Here is a 20,441-nt window from a genome sequence, read left to right as displayed (position 1 = left end):
GAAGTGTTATCTTTCTATAGGATCAGTGTGAAGGATAGTTTGCACAAACGTCTGCACAAGATGACCTCTGTGACACCCGCATTGTGAATCACACAGTGCAAGAGTCTAGTCTGGAATATACTTGGGGTAAATGTGCAAACGCTAGATGAAGTAAGACAACTAGCAATATTGGTCCAAAGCTGCATGGCCTGTTGATGAGCCCCCTACAGAGCATATGTTCTTCCTGGGGTAAAGCCTCTGGCCCTTATCGTACCAAAACTGTCCTGCAGGTGCACACATCTACATATACCTGCCCCAATTGGAATCATTCACTCCTGTCAAGAGGCAACTAACACAAGGAATGATTTCACTCTAACTTTGTCATGACTGTTCAGTACAACAATGCACAATGCCTCATGTTCATTAACACCCATGCTCTCAGTATCCGTGAGGTATTCAGATTCCTATTAAAGTCGCACATAAGCAACTGCCAATTGACTGCAGTGTCTGAAAATTGTCTTGAGAGACTCACCTTGTTTCTTTTCTGTTTGCTTCTCAATCACCAAAAGCTTTGTTCCATCCCCTTTACCTTTGCGGCTTATGGTCGCTTTGTTTGTATCAGTCACACTGATTTCACAGTAGTAGACATCAGAGTCACTCACTTTGGCATCTGAGATGGTCAAGGTGGCTTTCCCTAGATTGTTCTGCTCCAGGGTGGACAGTTTCCAGCGTCCAGCAATGCTTTGATCTACAGATTTAGTTTCATTCCTTTTTTGAGTCCATGTTGCCCTGATTTGCGACCAACCCTCGTTCTCAAAGGAGCACGTCAACACAACCGTGCCACCTGCTGTCGCATTCTGACTTGTGGCCTGTAGCACCTTCAGGGAGGACTCTGGATCACCTGCGGAGATAAACCAACAGAGCTGACCATCATAGCACTTTTTTTGGGTGCATAGAGGTGTGATATGGGTTTATATGTGTATGTAGATTGGCAAGAGTATGTGTGCGTGGTCTACCCCACCTCCAACCCCAAATTGAGAGTACCGACTGCCACTGTTAATTTAGGACCCTTACAAATTCCAATGTTGGCATCAGGCCACAGGAAATTAAAAAAAAATAGGAAATGAAGTTTTGTAATGGTCAAGACTTGCAAAAAGTGATGAATGTGGATGGAAGAAGAAGCCGTGGGTCAGTTATGATCCCATTGACATCTTCTCATCTGATGGCAACCAGGTGTTTATGCAGCAGATGAGGCTTCTCATAACAAAGAGAATATGAAATATTGTAACTGAGTAAAGGTTTATGTACTGTTCTAATCTTTCTTCTAAAAAATTTGAAGACAAAAAAAAGAGAAGTTAAAAACTCTTCAATTAGGGTTATGTTGAATCCAGTGGCGATTCATCACTTTGTGTACAGATTCTGAAAGTCTGAGTGCCTGAGGGCCAACTGCTAAAGAACTATCTCTGGTGGAGAGACTTGTCGCCTCATAGATAGACCCAAGAACTATCTCTGCTGGAGAGACTTGTCGCCTCATAGATAGACCCAAGAACTATCTCTGCTGGAGAGACTTGTCGCCTCATAGATAGACCCAAGAACTATCTCTGCTGGAGAGACTTGTCGCCTCATAGATAGACCCAAGAACTATCTCTGCTGGAGAGACTTGTCACCTCATAGATAGACCCAAGAACTATCTCTGCCGGAGAGACTTGTCGCCTCATAGATAGACCCAAGAACTATCTCTGCTGGAGAGACTTGTCGCCTCATAGATAGACCCAAGAACTATCTCTGCCGGAGAGACTTGTCACCTCATAGATAGACCCAAGAACTATCTCTGCCGGGGAGACTTGTCACCTCATAGATAGACCCAAGAACTATCTCTGCTGGAGAGACTTGTCACCTCATAGATACACCCAAGAACTATCTCTGCTGGAGAGACTTGTCGCCTCATAGATAGACCCAAGAACTATCTCTGCCGGAGAGACTTGTCGCCTCATAGATAGACCCAAGAACTATCTCTGCTGGAGAGACTTGTCGCCTCATAGATACCCAAGAACTATCTCTGCCGGAGAGACTTGTCACCTCATAGATACACCCAAGAACTATCTCTGCCGGGGAGACTTGTCACCTCATAGATAGACCCAAGAACTATCTCTGCTGGAGAGACTTGTCACCTCATAGATAGACCCAAAGTTACTGACTTTTTTTCAATTTGATTACACAATATCCCTTTTATGGGGACTGGATGGGTGCTTGATTCCATTCATCACAGATATTATCTATATTATATTATCTATCTTGGAACATTTCAGTAAGATTCTAGATATGACTAAATAAAATGAAAACAGAAGGCAGAGATAGCAACCGCCCCTAATTCATCTAAGGAACTGCTGAAGGTGGTAAGTAGCCTTATGAAATCACCTTCAAGCCCTACAGGCCCCTTACCTTCAGAAGAACAGTGCAAATCCTTCCTTGATACTATAGGACAAGTTACTTCTGGGTTGTACCACAAATTGCCCCTTCCCATAGCCATAAATGTATCCCGAATAAAAGCCAGCAACTGTAGTTTGCCCACCCCTTGTATACTCAACACGTCTTTCAGATCTTCCCTGTACTCAACCAAGTGTGGCGTGGCCCACTGATGCCGCCAGAGTAGAATAGGTTTAATGGCAGCTTTATCTGCTATTGATCTGACCCCAAGGTCTCAAAGGGGCAGTGTGAGGGGGGAGCTACAAGGGAGGCCAAATAGTTGCCTGGCAAAGGTGTTCTCGACTTTTACTATGTTGCCAGGTAAACAGTGGCCCCAGATTTCAGCCCCACATAGGGCAGCCCCTCTGGCTTGCACTTTGTACATTTCAACTACTGGATGAAATGTTGAAATACCTTTGTCAGGCCCCCCGTTGTCTGAGCTAGCTTCAGACTGGCTTTCTTAATTTGGGCTCCCCAGTTTTCTGTGATCGGGATTGTTAGAAATGGGATCTCTGGTTGACTAAGACTTGCGCCAAAGCCAGGCAGAGAACACCACTCTAGTCAGGGCAAGGGAGTTACACGCCAAAGATAACCCCTGCTCACCCCCTTGGTAGCTTGGCACGAGCAGTCAGGCTTATCTCGGAGGCAATGTGTAAAGCATTTGCGCACACACACAGCAACAGCATCCCAGGCACACCACAAAAGGAACACCACACAAGGTTATATATAAAAATAGCCTTTGTATTATAATAAACACATTAGATCATAATCACATAATATACACTGTGCCAACTGGCAGTGGGCAATATTTACAGGGGATTATATACACCTGACAGGGCCAATTGGGCCACTGTCAGAACCATTAGAAGCACAAATAGTAAATGTAGAACTAATAATAAATATAGAACACAACCAATAATTACTGAACAGAGAACTGGATCCTGTAACATAAAATATAGGATGCCTAAATCATGTCAGGCATGAATCACCTTAGCATAGACCACATTAGCAAACCCACAATGTGCACTAACCTCCTAAACATAAATCATATTCAGGCAGGACTCCCATGAGGTATCACCATTAGGCCAGTACACTGCGCATAAATCTCCTAGGCGTAACCACAATGTGTCCCAATTGGGGGCACCACACACTAGACTGGCCCCAGGCCAACTGGCCTCTCTCAGGAGCTCAAAAGGCCCTATGTCCTGCAAATGTCAGGGCTGGCTGCATGAGCAGTGACCACAAAGTGCGCAATGAATTTGCCTAAACGTTGCAGCTGCCCACTAATTGCTGGGCAGCTGTAGAAATGATCATGGGCACCAGCGTGCCCTCTGAGCCCTTCTCTGGGACTCTGAAATGGAATGGACCCAAGTGTTGCAGCGGCCTGCGCTTTTGTAGGGCAGCTGAAGATGGCACGGGCACCACTGTGCCCTGTTAATCCCCCACTGGGACATTAGCAACACATGCCAACGTTGGAGTGGCCCTCTGGCAGGCAGGGCCACTCAAGGAATAAGCACTGGCACCAACTGGGCCCTGGAAACCACAATTTCACCCCCCACCGTTGGAGCGGCCCGCTCCCTTTGCGGGACCGTTCAGGCACTGTGCCTTCACTAGCACTAACACACTGAGGGCGCCAAGAAATGCCCCCAAGCCTCCATGGGGACTTTGTGACTCAATTGCAGCCTCGGACTCCTCTGGCCGCCCCCACAGGCACCGACAATGTGCCTTGCCTCCAGATGCAGCCCCCACTCACGGGGGTCTCGCACACTTCTGGGAGCCCCACTTCGGGAGACCACACACGCAGGGCTCAAACCGCGGCCGCGGGAGCCCTGCTTCCACACCTCCTTTCAACTTCCTGGTTCCGGACACGGCTTCTGTCTCGCGGCCTGCCCCCAGAAGGGTGCCTGACTTACGGGTCAACCCGGGTCATGGCGGTGAATCCTTTTCGCAGGCAGTACGGGGTAGGCTCCCATTATTTCTACATAAAGTCTCTGGCGGGGTGGGCACTCGCTAGGTTTATTTAAAACGGCAAATTTGTTGGGTGGGCACCTGCTGCAAAAACGCGCACCAGAGGCTGCAAAAATGCAGGGTGGGCACCCGCTTGCACTACAACTTCCATGGCGGCATAAACAGTGGGGTGGGCACCCACTGTCGGGAATAAACAAATACCGCAATGCGGGGTGGGCACCCGCCTCCAAGGTACCGATGCGGGGTAGGCTCCCGCTCAGATTTCACAGTGCACAGATGCAGGGTGGGCACCTGTTGGATAAATGGTCTGCATAAAAGCGCCTCCAGGCGCTAGGTGTCCACAAAGTCTCCAGGAAGGCAGAATCAGAGGATCTTTGGTGCTGGGGGACCCCAGCAAGGCGCAACCAGGCAGGCCAGCATGCAGGGACCCACAGAAAACAACAGCTGGGTCCCGAGGCAGTTCTTCCTGGCAGAGTGTTCCCTCAAGAACACAAGCACACCAGAACACTGGGGTCACAGCCCCTACATTTATACACCCCTTTCCTTTGTCACAGACAGCACCGGGCTGGGGGAAAACCAGATGCAACTGGTTTGGGTGAGCTTTGGAGCACTTTGTTGTGCTCAGCTCCTCTCTTCTTTGTCAGGTGGGGGCTAGATGCTCAGACGCACCACAGGGGACGGAGCCAGCATTGTGAAGGGAAGGCACAGCCTTATTCAGGTCCCAGGTGCAACTCCTCTCTCCCGTCTGCATGCAGATCTCTCTATTCACCACTGGGCTGACTCACCATGGCTCCTGGAATTCACCACACCATCCAGCACCTGTCATTCACAAGCCAGACATGCACTCCACACCAGGCAGGCAGACACACAGTACACAGAAATGCCAACTTCTAAAAGAGGCACTTTTCCACCAGTCACAATAAATCTGCACACACCATTGTGCAGCATTTATTGTCACGAGCTCACACATACTAAACTCGCCCCTGCGCTCGATCTCAAACCAGGAATTACCATGGACACACATATCCCCCATGCATTCCTATGGGAGGGCAGGACAATCTCACCACACACACTCAGAGTGCGCACGCACTTTACACTGGGACGCAGTGCTAAAGTGTGCAGAGACCAAAAACCACCAGCCCTACACGGGGAAAAAGGCTAAGAGACAGGCAAAAAGTTTAGGGGTGAACCTGCCAATAGGGCCAGGTCCAACAGTGATGACGAGGTACTCGAAAACAGACATCCCCTCCAGGGGTCTGCCTTCCAAACACGGATTTCGCTGGGTGTTATTGACTGAGTTAAACACCATAAATGTTGTTTTCTGTAGGCTGATCTCAAGCCACCTTTCCTTGCAGGAGGTTTAAAATTTATCAAGGACCCTCTGTATAGCTATAGATGTTTTTCAGAGTAACAGAGTGTCGTCAGCAAACATCATGGTCGGTACTTTACAGTTCACTTGGGGGCGTCTATGTCCTTCTCTGCAGTTAAAGCTTCAACTAATCCATTTATGAAAAGGCAGAAAAGAGTCAGGGCAAGGACACAGCCCTGACGGACACCTCTTTCTACGAGTTTCAGCGTAGTAAGTTCACCGTGTTTACTGAACCTAAAGTTGCCTTCATGTAATCGTGTCAAAAGTTGGCAAAGATACACTGGAACACCCAGGTCTAGTATGGTTGTCCACAATTTGTCCCTCAGCACCAGGTCAAAGGTACATTTTAGGTCCACAAATATTGAATAGAGACTGCCACTGTCTATGCGCACAGTTTTCCAATGTAATAATTGGAGCCTGAAAATTTGATCTAATGTCGACATCTTTTTTCTTAACCCAGCTTGAAAGGGGCTAAGAACATTATACTCCTCCTTCCAGCTCTGAAGGCGACCCAACAGAACTTGAGCAAATATTTATCGACTAATGTCGATGAGGCTTATGGGCCTGTAATTTGTGGGAAGAAGTGTGGATTGGTACGATTTCCACGCCTGCCCAGGTGGTGGAAATCGCCATTCCTAACAGGATGGCATTAAACAGGGTCCACAAATAAGGTGCTCAGATGGTAGGTTCACTGCAGAAGAGTTCACCGGGGATCTTATCAAGTCCTGGGAGCTTTAGATGGTACTACTTTGCTCAGGGCTGCAGTTATCTCTTTAAGGGTTATCATATGGGAGTCTGCTGTCTCCTTAGAGGTTATCGTGTGGATCTCAGTACAGTTAGCCTATGGGGGATAAACTCGTTGCCTACTGCACTATCTACTACCTCTACCCTCGAGTAGAGGGACTCAAAAGGTTCCCTCCACACGTCCGCCCCTAGGTTAGGTTCTATTGACTGTTTGCCTTTGAAACTACCCGTGTTTATCACGTTCCGAAAGGTCCTAATGTCATGTGTGCTCAGGGAACTTCTCAGTGTTTTCCACTTGTCGCATTCTCAGCCTTTTTTAGCCTAATCCATGTTGCATCTATAGGCGACCCTTGTCTCTTTAATTAACGGCCTATCCTTGGCCTTATTGGCAGAAATTAGAGCTGATTTAGCCGTATGACAGCTTTCATGGAACCAAGAGTGTCAATGTTTTTTGCATGCCCTGAGTCGTTTTTCTGGGGTAGAAGGAATTGGCCATAGTTATTGTTAATGTTGTGTGATTTCATTTCAAGACCAGAGGCTACCAGGGGGGCGCTAGAGGGCGCACAAGCAGTATGGCCGCACTTATGTGAGGCTCCTGCTGCCTGGAACGAAAATCCTACATCTATCCTGCTGACCGGCCTGTCCTCCCAATGAAAATCGGCTACGGCTGCTGCTTAACTTATCTGGCAGCTTTGGTGGAAGTTTGGATGCAGTACGCCCGGCCACTGCGGAACTAGAGGCGGCGTAACATTTGCCAAGCCCTGGACTGAGGAGAGGCGGAGCGTGCGGCCGGGCCCCGAAGCTGCGCAACACCGGGGCGCACCACGAGGCAGGTGGGCCCTGGTTGGCGAGTCGCTGATGCGGAGCCCATTGTGGGGCGGAAGCTAAGCGGCAGCTGTGAGCGGCAGAGGCCGCAAAGATTTTTGTCACGGCCTGGGCCTGCTGTTCCCCCGTTGGGGCGAGTGTGTTGCTGCCGGGGGTCGGAGTGGCCTGGAGACCGAGGTGAGTGGCGATACCAGTGGGGGGTTCCTCCCCCCCCCGCCCCCGCCGCATGGCGCCCGAGGCCTGGAGGGCATACTGAGACTGGGCCGATAGTTTGGTGCCCGGCTCCCCCCCACCTTCCCGTTTGATCGCGCAGCTGAATCGTACAGCCGCTGGATGCCTGGAGCCCGGTTGCTGAGCTGCACGTTGCTGATTGAGCCGGTTTGGCATCTGGACGACGGTGTGCTGGGGACGGCCCGGACCTGGACCTCTGGGTCCCCGTGTTCACGGGCAGTATGCGCTGTGGCCCCCCCCTCGCTGGGAGCACTGAGGTGAGGTGCGGTGGCCTGGTGGTGGCGGCGCGACGCCGAGGACTTCGGGACGAGGGTATGGTGCAGGGGTGCAGATCTAGGAGTGCGGGCGTACTTGGCAGCTGACTGATGCGCCCTGTGTGGCTTCCTGGCGCGACTCGCCACATCGCTGCTCCTGTAGGGGTCGCCCGTTCCCTGCGACTGTGCCCTGGCTTTGCTTCCTCTGCCGCGGCGGGGTGATGGCTGGCCCTGGTCCTTTGGCCTGGAGTGAGACAGGCCGTCCACGATTCTTGGCGGGAGGTGCACGCTTCGTCTCCTGATCGCTCATCTGTCCCCCCGAAGGCACTTCTAACGCACCGAGGTGCGCTGACGAGTACTGAATACGTGGCCGTACTTGTCCAGTGAGGTTGATGCGGCGGTAGAGGAGCTGTGGCGACTGGCACTAATCTGGGGATGCTGGGGTCGGCTGACTCCCCGCTGGCCAGGCCCTACGTCCGTGTAGCAGCTTGGGCCGTCCTGTGAACGGTCGTTGGCCACGTGCGGTTGTGCTGTGCTGCACCGGGGCTTGTTGGGTTTCGCCCTACCTACGTGGACCGCTGACTTCCCCTCCTCATAACTAACCGGTCTCCCTTACAGCAGGCCCACGATGGGGAAACAGGACAGTAGGCAGTCTAAGCTTACATTTGATGCCCCTGCGGCTAAGGAAGGACTGCGGAACGCACAGGATGCGGGGGGCTCGCACAGCCAGCCGGCGACCGACGCGAGCTTGGGCTCTCCGCCGCCGGACCTACAACAGCTGATGCAGGAGATGCGGCAGGGCTTTGCTACCATAGTTGACAAGGTGGATCGCCTCTCATCGCGCATGGATGCTATCGTGCAGAAAATAGATGTGCATGAAGAACGTATAACGGAAGCCGAGAGACGGATCTCTGATAATGATGACACTACCGCCTCGCATACTACGCAACTGTCGAGAATGGACAATGTCCTCAGAGTTATCGCGGCCAAGAACGAGGAGTTAGAGGCTCGCAGCCGGCGAAATAACATTCGAGTGGTGGGTGTGCCAGAGTCCACCAACACTGGTCGCATGGAAGAATATGTGGAGAAGATACTCCTGGCCTCCATTGGATCGGAAAAGTTCTCTAAACAATTCATCGTCGAGAGAGCGCACCGCTCACTGGGGCCGCGACCCAGACCCAGAGCCCCGCCCAGGCCCATCATTGCAAGGCTCCTAAACTACCATGATCGAGATGCTGCGTTGCGGGCCACACGCACAAACCAACAACTAACATGTGATGGTGTAAGCTTTGCCGTTTATCCGGATTTCACGCCTGTCGTCCAAGATCAGAGGCGTAAATTCCTTGAAGTTAAGAAAAAACTCAGGGTCCTTCAAATTGACTATGCATTGCTGTATCCGGCGAAGTTGAGAGTCACTCATCAAGCTAAGCAACACTTCTTTACGAACCCGCAGCAAGTGGACGATTTTTTGAAGACGCTGAGGACTGCGCGGGCTGAGCACCGAGTAGAGGACAGAGCTGAAAATGAAGATGAACAGTGACTGCTAGTCTGCTGATTTCTTTGGCTGGGCCTCTGGACGTGGTGGTGGTTTGGCTGTCATTATTCTGGAGGCCCACCGCACGTGCCTAATTGAGGGACGTCACCGAGGCTGAACATGAGTGCCCTGGTCGGGTACTGGACAGTGGCTGGTAACGTATTCCAGGCACCACTCTCCCACCCCTTCCCTTGTCTGTGATGAGGAGCGGGGCGTGGAGGATGGATGTGTGTGTCCCATAGATGACCCCCATAGGGTGTACCCCAATAACTAAACTGACTATGTTGCTCCTGTTGAGCTGTTGGGTGGTTATTTTGGGAGGTGGGTGGGAGGAGATTTCTGGCAAGTTGGGGCTGCTTCAGTGGGTTGGGGGTGGGGTAGGGGGTCCCGAGACGCCTCTGGTATCTTCCATTTCCTTTCATGGTACTGCTGTCTCATTGCCCACGAATAGCATAGTGATCTGCCTGGGAGGTATGATGTGGGCATTTTTTGCGGGATTATGTCGGGGGTTAGGGAGTGCTGCTCAGTCTTGGGCCAAAGTGCCGTTCCGTTTAGCCTTGTTGATCTTGGTTGCCCGCGGGAGGGGGGTTGGCGAGACTACTCCAAGACTTGTGCTGGGGCCCTTTGCCGCATTGGCTGTGTATGACAGCTATGGCAGGGGGACGTTTGGCCTGGGGAGGGGTGGGGAACTGACCCCTAATGATTTCGTAATGATGAATGTACATGCTGGGCACTTTGCTTCCTCCAAGGATATGACCCCGGGCACTGGGATGGGGAGACTAGGCCTGAGCATTAGGTATTATTGGATGAATCGAATTCCTTTTTCCACATTTTATGGGTTTGTCGATGCTGCAGTTTCAGATGGAATTGTGATTACAAATGATATGCGGAGCTTGTTGGGGGTGCCTGCAGTGAGGGTCGGGGGGATAATGATATTTGTATATGTTGTTATAATGTTGAGCACAGCTGATGTAACTGGGATACTATTCACAGAATTGACATGGTACTATACTGTAAGGTTGCGAGGGGGTCCCCCCGTGGGGCCTTTAGTACACACGTTCAATGGCGGACGTGGAGGCTTTCTCCTGGATATTGTTGTGGGGCACAGAATACGTCGCTTCTGCGCAGTAGGGGTGGGGTGGGCGTCGCGCATGACCCTTAGGGGTAGCGGGTTCGTTGGCCCCTCACCAGTGCACTGCTTTTTTTTCTTATCATCCACTTGTCTCTGGGGGACACTAACTTAAACATACTTACATGGAACGTTAGAGGCCTGGGGGACCCTAGAAAACGGAGACAAATCCTCTCTTATCTGGACCGCCATACTATACACATAGCCTTTCTCCAGGAGACCCACTTTCAGGCACAGACAATTCCAACCTTTGCCGGCAGATGGGCTCAATACACTGCTTTTTCCTCATTTTCCTCATACTCTTGAGGAGTTGCAATACTGGTAAAAAAGGGGACCCCCTTCGTTATGGCAGGCAGTAAAAGCGATGCCCAAGGCAGGTACTGTTTGACGTGGGGTAGACTTGGGCACTTGGCGGTTGCCCTGGTTTGTTGCTATGGCCCCAACATAGACGACCCGCACTTCTTCACAGACCTCGGAGCACTCATAATAGGTGTAGGCCCACAACATCTCACCTGGGGAGGTGATTTCAACACCACGCTTGATCCGCCAATGGATAGGTCCCACCCGGCCCCGCACCATTATACCAAATCTCGGAAGGCGCTCTTAGAGATACTAGAGGAACATCGTTTGATTGACACATGGAGACACCTACACGCTGTAGTGCAGGAAGGTACACACTTCACGGCGCATGCACGTTCCTGGGCAAGGCTGGACTATGTCTTCCTAGCCCCACGATTCCACGCGGCGCTTTTTCTGGCCCACCATCTCCCAAGAACTTTTTCTGATCACTCGCCGGTCCGCGTTACCTTGAGGGCGGCGGACCTTGGCCCCCCACTGACTGCCTGGCGCCTGCAGCCCACGATGCTGTTGGATGCTTCTTTTCAGGAGGAGCTACGAGAAGACTGTTTAGATTTCTTTCAGCGTAACAAGGACTCTGTGAAGGAGGTCGAGACTATATGGGACGCATTTAAAGTGACCCAGCGGGGCGTATGCATAGCCAAGGGGTCGGGTGTGCTGAAGAGCATACTAGCGCGGCTACGCACTCTGGAATCTGAACTTATGACGCTTGAGACGTCACTGGCTGACGCCCCTGACGACGCTAAACTTGCGCGCATCCATGACAAGGTCACCGAATATACAGACGAAGCCGCTAGGGAGACGAAATTTAGAGGCAAATACTGGATCGCCCGCCGTTATGGCGAGGGCGAGCGGCCGGGGAAAGCCCTGGCAGCAACGATGAGGTTGATGCGTCCTGCTAACACTATCGTGGAGCTTGACGGTGGGAACGGGGCACTATACAGAGATACCGCGCAAATTCTTAACGCGTTCGTGGCGCACTATCAAGATTTGTATACGTCGTCTAGAGTAGGGGAACTGCACTTGCATGAATACCTGGAGGATGTATCCCTTGGATGGCTCAGCGATACGCAAAGAGATTTTCTGAGCTCCCCCTTTGAATTAGACGAGGTACGGGAGGCTATTATGCACATGCGGTCAGGTAAGGCTGCCGGGCTCGATGGGATTCCGATCGAATTTTCCAAGACCTACATTGATTTTATGGCGCCGGTCTTGAGGGAGGTGTATGAGGATGCTCTTGAGGTGGGTCATCTCCCCCCTTCAATGCGCATGGCCCTCATCACGTCGCTCCTTAAACCCGGGAAAGCAGCGGACAAATGTGACTCCTATCGACCCCTTTCGTTGCTCAATTGCGGCGTGAAAATCCTAGCTAAATTGATAGCTACTCATATCAATTTACTTCTCCCCAACGTGATATTACCTGACCAGGCTGGGTTTGTGCCCGGAAGGGCGACGTCCCATAACCTGCGCACGTTCTTTTAGATTCTAAATTCGGTGCACGATGACCAACCAATGGCTGCTGTTTTCCTCGATGCCACGAAGGCTTTTGACTCCCTGGAGTGGGATTATGTATTCCAAGTGCTAGAGCGCATGGGATTCCCAGGCATATCTATCTCATGGATCAAGCTGTTCTACACCGCTCCTAGCGCCAAAGTACTGATAAATGGCCGGCTCTCTGTGGCGTTTCCCATTACTAGGGGCACCAGACAGGGTTGCCCCCTGTCACCATTGCTGTTTGCCATAGCCATGGAGCCTCTGGCTGCGAAGCTGCGGCAATACCACAAAGACAAAGCGCTAAGGTGTTTTCAAAGGCAGATCTTAATATCTATGTACGCTGATGATATTACACTCTATATCCGGGACCCCAGGGATAATCTCAACCCGATTCTCAGGGAATTTATCCGATTTGGCATGATTTCCGGGGTACAGATTAACTGGAGCAAGTCCTGTTTGTTCCCCCTAACGTCCTCCACTGGTCGGTTTGGGATGGACTACCCCCTCGCCTGGTGTGAAGGGGACTTTAAATATTTGGGCATACGAGTTGAAAAAGACAGGGATGAGCTTATGAGGGCCAATTATGGCACGGCAATGACCCGTATCTCGGACTGCGTGGCTCGTTGGATCACTCTGCCCCTGTCCATGGCTGGCAGAGCATCGCTGGTCAAAATGGTGATATTGCCACAGTTGCTGTATCTCTTTCTAAACATTCCCTTCTACCCGGGCACCTCCTTTTTTCGGCAGCTGCGCACGGAGCTTATTAGACTAGTTTGGGGCGGTAACTCGCCCCGGCTCAAATGGGAGATCCTCATCAAGCCGTACAATCAGGGCGGATTTGGCATCCCCGATTTTGAGCTGTACTATCGAGCAGCCCAAGCGCATTACGCTTATTTCTGGATACGCCAACCCAGATACATGCCCCAAATGGCGGCCGAGCACTGGCTGGCGCACCCGATCCCTATAGAGGGCACACTCTATATCCCGGTGCAGGGAAGAGATAAAACACCCACGACGGTGATTAGTACGGTGACTGCATGTACCACCTATATGCAGGCTTACAGCCTTCTCCCCTTGATGTTTTTTTTTACCTTCGGCTTCGACAGGGGATGAGGGTGCTCACACCCGACTTTCCGCAGGAGCCCCCGCTTATAGCGCCGTTGCAACGCATCCTACAGGACGACACCCCGGCCCGGTTGGTCTCTAAAATATACAAGTCGGTGCACTCACTGGCAGCCGCGCCGCGGTTGGCAGCCAGGGCAAAGTGGGATCTGGAGCTGCAGCCCCCGTTGAAAGACAAGCAGTGGGAGTTCTGCTTGCTACAAACAGAACGCATCTCCTCCAGTAGTCGATTTAGAATAATACACTACAAGTTCATCCACAGGTTATATTATACCCCTGCCCGACTGTGCAGGTATCGGCTCCGTGACAGTGACAGGTGTGACCGGTGCCGGGCCCCTGGGGCTGATTTTCTTCACCTAGCATGGGAGTGCGAAGCAGTACACCGCTATTGGTGCCAGGTGTTTGAAGCACTCTCTAAAATGATTAACGCGGTGGTGGAGCCCTCCCCTCTCCTCGCTCTGCTGGGTTATGTGGAACCCCTACAAGCTGCACACCGCAAATTCGTTGCGCTTGCTTTATTGCTCGCTAAGAGAAGAGTTGCATGTCGTTGGGGTAGGGGCAGGGCCCCGAAGTTCAAGGATTGGACGCGGGACCTTACGTTCTGCCAAGACCAAATAAGCATATATTCCGAACTTTTGCCAATGGCTTCGAGACCTGCGGATATCAGGGCTCCGTTACGTTGTTACCTCCGGGCAGGGGAGACTCATGCAGGTGTCGGGGCGACCACATAGCTGCCTTCTGCGGGCGCCTTTGAGAACTGTTGAGTGAGGGGTACCTGAGGACATTCCCACTGGGTATTATTGGGTAGCCACTGTGCGCTAAGGGTCTCCACACGCGGTTGGGATTTACAGTGTTGAACTTTTGCAGTGATGTGCAGGGTGCATGGGGTGGGCCCGATAGGTTACGGAATGAATACTTTAGACCCCATTGACTACCAACTGCTTGATGTATTGCACTGCTTTGATGGTAATGACCACCTTAACACTGCCTGTTTGATCTCGCTAGTTTTCTCCCTACTTCCAGTGTCCTACCTATGCTGGCTGTGTGTACTCATTGTCGCACCTTTTGATGCTGTATGTTTGCTCAAAAAGTTCAAAATAACGGTTTTAATGCATCTCCAAGCAGCCGCATACATCATAAAGCAAGTGTTCCATATAGAATGTTAAGAATAAACAAAAGGCATGAGGCCAAAGCATTCAGCCTCTTTTAAATGCGGCTCCAGGCAGATACGTTGTTTTCCTTACTCCTCATGTTTGATATTATTCATGTGCTTTCCTTACTTTATTTCCTTATTTGCCTTAGTAATGTATTTACGTAATGTACTAATGTAATTGTGAATAGTCCTCCCTTTGCGCATTTTCTTGGGCCTTTTACCCCCCCAATCCTTTCCTTTCATGCCACCGCAACCTCCAATTTACGGAAGTCGAAACCTCACTCTGCGCTCTCCCACGTTACCATCCTTTGTTCATCTGCTTGCGTTTTCTTATTTTAAAAATAAACACTGAAAAGCTCACTATGAAGCTTCCTCTTACCCGCTCTCTTCCCCTCAGGCAACCGGATTAACATCAGCCCACCGTTTGCGTGTCATAGCGCTCTCGCACCGCGTCCAAGATTGTCCCCAAAACAAGGCGCATCCATGTGATAAAGATTTGAGGAATGAACCTTGGCAACGCACTGCTAACATCGCGGCGTTGCCAAGGAACATTCCTCCATACTTCCCCTCGCTAACACGGCCTGCAAGGCCTTCTTATTTACGTTTTACCCTTCTCCTGGCAACAAGTGTAACAACAGCCTCCGGTGATCGCGCTTGAGCGCATTTTCGATCCCCGGAGGCTAGGATCAGCTGGCAGCTACTTAGAAACGCTTCCTTAAGCACAGGGAAATATATTTATTAACAAAACCTGCATCTTAAAGCCCATCCAACTTTAATTCATTGAAAAAATAATTATCCTATTACTAAACCCTTAAATTATAATATATAAAAAAAAAGAGGGAGAACATTTTATTTAAACCGTTATATTATATTTAAAAAAACAAAAGGGAGAACATCTTATTTCCTTTAATTTTCCTCCTTTATCATGTCTGGCCTTGATTCAGACGAAGCAGAGGCTAGCGTACCTACCCCCAACCTAAATAATGAGGCGTTTAAAAACATCATCCACGAGGAAATGAGATCCTGTATATTAGAAACTCTTTCTGAAGTAATGACTTCTAAAAGATCCCTCCAATGCGAAGAGGACGATATTACTCACATACACCCAATGAAGATCTCACTCATACAAGGGGAAAAAGACTTTAAAAAAGTAAGAATTTAGGGGCATATTAACAAGCCAGGTGATAAAATTATCGCCGCTTCAGAAAACTGCCGCTAAAACGGCACTAATGGGCTTGATAATATGCTCTATGGAATTCCAATTGAAGCCCATGTTAGATGCGCTTCACATCTAACATGGGTTTCAATTGGAATTCCATAGAGCATATTATCAAGCCCATTATTGCCGTTTTAGCGGCAGTTTTCTGCCGCTAAAGCGGCGATAATTTTATCGCCTGGCTTGTCAATATGCCCCTTAGATTTTATCCCCAAGAGCACCGGAGGTCCTAGTACCTCTAGCTTCATGGGAGGTCATCGCACCACAAATACCTTGGGTGTCCTTAGCGGCACAACACATAAAGGTGTCCCTAGCAGCACAACGCATAAAGGTGTGCTCAGCGGCACAAAATATCTGGGTGTCCCCTGCGGCACAAAGTATCGTAGTGCTCAGAATGACGACCTCGATGAAAATGATGATGACTTTGATAATGACGATGCCTCTGATTCTCCTGACGAATATATCTTAGATCTCGACGAAGACGATCTTGAGTTCAACTCCCTCGATGAAGATCTCTCTTACTCTTCTAAAGATACCATTCTAGACCTCCTAGGACAAGAAATGTTCTCTCCTCTTAATATTAAACACCCCAGGAGATCAGAATGGATCCCTCAGGACCACATGGGCAAATTTATTAACAAATAGCTGAGCAACCCTCTAGACAGGGATTCTCGGAACCTATTAAGAGCCGAATGCTCCAGACCCTCCATCGGAGATAAAGCCTGCCAAACTCCAAACCTTGATCCAGAACTCATCAAGTACCTCTTTAAGCTCGGAAGAGACCCGAGAAAAGGAATGGAGAGATCCCTTAAAGGATGTCAAGATAGAGTCCTAGATATCCTAGGCCCCCTCGCAAGAATTATTGACATTACTGAAGATAGCCACATTAATGGCACCCCGCTAAACACTGAAATAATTTGAGGACTTAGCCAGAGAGCTCTCGTTCTTTTAGGTAATGCTAATGCCAGCCTTAACTCAGAGAGGAGAAGAGTAGTCCTCACCAAAATTAGTCCAAAATTAAGTGATTTAGCCGACAAAGAACCCTCCATCAACCCCAAGGGCTTGCTCTTTGGCGCAGACATGATCAAAACACTAGGAAAATATGTCTCGACCTTTACGGCTTTAGATAAAGCCCACCAGAACATGAAAAGAGTTTTTAACTCAAATTACCTTTTCGGCAGGGCCGGTAGATGGGGCCTGTCTTCCGTCCGCTTCAACCGCAAGCCCTACTCTAGAGGAAGAAGATACGGCAGAAGGGGATTCACCTCCGCGAATACACCTCAATTCTTCCCACAAAGAGGAGGAGGATTTCGTTCCAGAAACTTCAGATCCCGCGGTGCTCTCAACGCCAACAACACTCAAAGTGAGTACAATCCCTACATCCCCTCCTTCTCCCCTTTCCCCCAAAGTAGGAGGCATACTCAAACTCTTCTTAAACAATTGGAAATTAATAACCCAAGACCCATGGGTTTTAAATACTGTGAGAGGGTTTATGATAGACTTTACCAAAACTCCTTACCAGTCTTCTTTCCCAAGAGAGAAGATTCTTACCTTAGATCGGGAAAAGATAATAGAGGAGGAGATCTCCACCATGCTTCAGAAGGGCGCTATAGCAGAAGTCCCTCTAGAGATGTTAAGATTTATAAGCACCCTCTTCCTTGTCAAAAAAAAAGAGAAAGATTGGAGACCCGTCATAAATCTAAGGGTTCTCAACAAATACCTAGTTTACAGACACTTCTGTATTCACCTCCTCAGAGACTTACTCCTAGAGGGAGATTTCATCGTAAAATTAGATCTGAAGGACGCTTACTTTACCATCCACATGGCCAAAGTTCACCAACCCTTCCTTCAATTCTAATGGAAAAACCATCTCTTCCAATTCAAAGCCCTCCCTTTCGGTCTCTCTTCAGCCACTTGGTGTTTCACCAAGGTAATGAGATCAATCGCCTCATCCCTAAGAGAAAAAGGTATTTGTATGATACTATATCTAGACGATATCCTCATCCTATCTCTAGACAACTCTCAAATCCTTCAAGACCTGAAAACTGTGATGGACCTATTAGAGAACCTGGGGTTCATCATAAACAAAGAAAAGTCAATTCTTTCTCCTTCCAGAAAACTGGAATTCTTGGGTTTTACCGTAGATACCATAAAATGCCTCCTCCTGCTCCCACCAAAGAAAATATCAAAAATCAAGAAAGAGATAACACATTCTAAAACTTCAAAAGTTTTCCTTAAGGGAATTAGCCAGGTTACTAGGTCTCCTTTCCTCTTCCATACAAGCTATCTTTCCAGGCCCCTTAAATTATCAGAGAGTAAGAGCCAGAGCCCTTCAATCGGGCCTCTGGTACGGGGACCTCATCTCACTAGACCAAGAAGCAAGACTAGAACTGAACTGGTGGTTAGACAACCTAGAGGCATGGAATGGCAAAGCAATTTTTGGACCAACTCCAGAATTTATATTAGAATCAGATGCCAGCCTTCATGGCTGGGGAGCTTGCTTCCAAGGCCAGAACACTGGTGGTCTCTGGTCTCTGGAAGAATCCTCACACCACATAAATTTCTTGGAATTGACGGCCGGCCTCCATGCCTTGATGAGTTTCAAACAATCCATTCAGGGCAGAACCATCATTCTAAAGATGGACAACATTTCTGCAGTTGCCTATGTAAATCGTCTAGGTGGAACCAAATCTACAGACCTCTCAAATCTAGCCAAGAAACTTTGGATGTTCTGTTTGTAACACAAAATATCTCTAAGAGCCGAATATCTCCCAGGAAAAACAAATGTATCCGCATATTGTAACTCAATGTTCCTTTTAGACTACAGCAATTGGAAACTCAACATTTCTGTATTCAATTCTCTCAACAACTTATGGGGTCCCCTGGTAATAGACCTCTTTGCCAGCAGGTTGACTTTCCAAATCAAGAATTACTACAGTTGGATGCCAGACCCCGGTGCTCAGGCAGTGAATGCCTTCTTCCAACCTTGGCACGGCACCAACGGTTACGCTTTTCCCCCCTTCTCAATGATCCAGAGGGTCCTTCAGAAAGTCAGACAACATTGATGCTCGATCGTCCTAATCACTCCTTTTTGGCCTTCTCAGGCTTGGTTTCCAACTGCCTTGGAAATGAGTTACGACCTTCCATTCCTAATTCCCTCCATAGTGGATCTTCTTATAGACATAGACGGTCATCTTCACCCCATGGTTCAAACAGGGAAGCTGAACCTTCTTACCTGGAGAGTGTCAGGAGATCCAATGATCTCTCAAGACTTTCGTCAACAGCTTCAACTCTCCTCGGGGAGTCTTGAGCTCCCGGCACACACTACCGGTATAACATCATTTGGAAATCGTGGGTTCGTTGGTGCTTGGAAAGGAATCTGGATTCCGTTGAAGCACCTATCGTTGACATAGTCAATTTTCTTGTAGAACAATTTGAACGAGGCCTTAGTTATAGATCTATTAATTGATATAGATCTGCCATCTCCGCAAGTCATTCGCTCGTTAATGGTAAGACAATTGGTAAAAATGCAATTATCTGCAGAGTTCTCAAAAGCATCAGACTCAGGAGACCCCCTAGACCTAGATATCAATCCCTCTGGGATGTCAACTTAATTCTTGATCTTTTCTCAAACTGGTCTATTGTCGTACTTTAATATTCGGGACCGCGTAGGGGACAGGGCCCTACCCCTGTCTATCTTGGTATTAGCAAACCGCAAATGGTAAATGCGGCATGTACGAGTGCTTTATATATCGTTCTAGCTATGAATGCACTGTGTACACGTTATTCTGCTTCACTACGCGGGTTCCATTTTGGAAGCAGTGGCCATCTTGTCATTGCCCTCACATAGGCTATAATGGAGTAAATACGGGCCTCACAGTACATGGGCTTTCCCTCTGACTTCTCTGTGACCTGGGCAGCTGGCTCTGCTGCCCCAGGTCAAACCGGTCTCACGAGCTCCCCTTCCTCCGTCCACCTGTGATTAGCATCAGGGCTTGACCCATCATAAAACCCTTTCATTCTATACAATCCCCCGGCTAATCTCTTCCACACCTGCTTGTTCCTGCTTTATGACTTGTTTCCCAAAACAGGAGATGCTCATGTTTATTGGGGGGTCTATTGACATCAAATGTGGGATCTGAACCTTACTGTGTAAATCATTGTGGGCTGGCCGAACTGGAATGTGGGATGGTCATCATGACTCTGCTTTTTCGTTTGTAATGTATACTTATAATGGCCATATCGTAAACCAAGGAATGTGTGCCTGGAGCATGATATTTTGTACTTAAGGAGAAGCCCGTTCCTATGATTTTCAGCAGTCTCCTGAGAACATACACGCTGTTGTACTTCTAGGATACCTGTCATTGGTCTGCAGCCAATAAACGAATCTTTGACTTCACCCAGAAGACTCTGTGTTTCTGTAGGTCTGGAACAGGGTGAACCCAGAAGTCATAGGGTGTGTGCCCCTGCACCGCTGGGTCTAAAATACCCAGTACTTCAGTTTGGCGCCCAACGTGGGGCGATTTCAGCGGTACCAGTCCAAGCCAGAGGTTCGTGAGGAGCTTCGTGTGGAAATTCCGGAGGAAGGCCGCCACTTCAT

At 49.3% G+C, this 20,441-nt stretch overlaps 1 protein-coding gene across 1 annotated transcript in view; it reads right to left on the bottom strand.

Moving 5' to 3' along the window:
* Positions 1-446: 446 nt before the first annotated feature.
* Positions 447-20,441, bottom strand: part of LOC146863560 (uncharacterized) — a 61,049-nt gene continuing 41,054 nt past the window's right edge. Inside the window, exon 2 of the mRNA XM_085643187.1 lies at positions 447-880. Coding sequence (XP_085499313.1) covers positions 447-880 — 434 coding nt within the window. The remainder of the gene's footprint in view (positions 881-20,441) is intronic.

Source organism: Triturus cristatus, chromosome 2_2 (genome assembly GCF_964204655.1).
Source record: "Triturus cristatus chromosome 2_2, aTriCri1.1, whole genome shotgun sequence".
NCBI lineage: Eukaryota > Metazoa > Chordata > Amphibia > Caudata > Salamandridae > Triturus > Triturus cristatus.
Note: the sequence above shows the minus strand (reverse complement) of the source record. Positions and strands in the feature narration are given on the sequence as shown.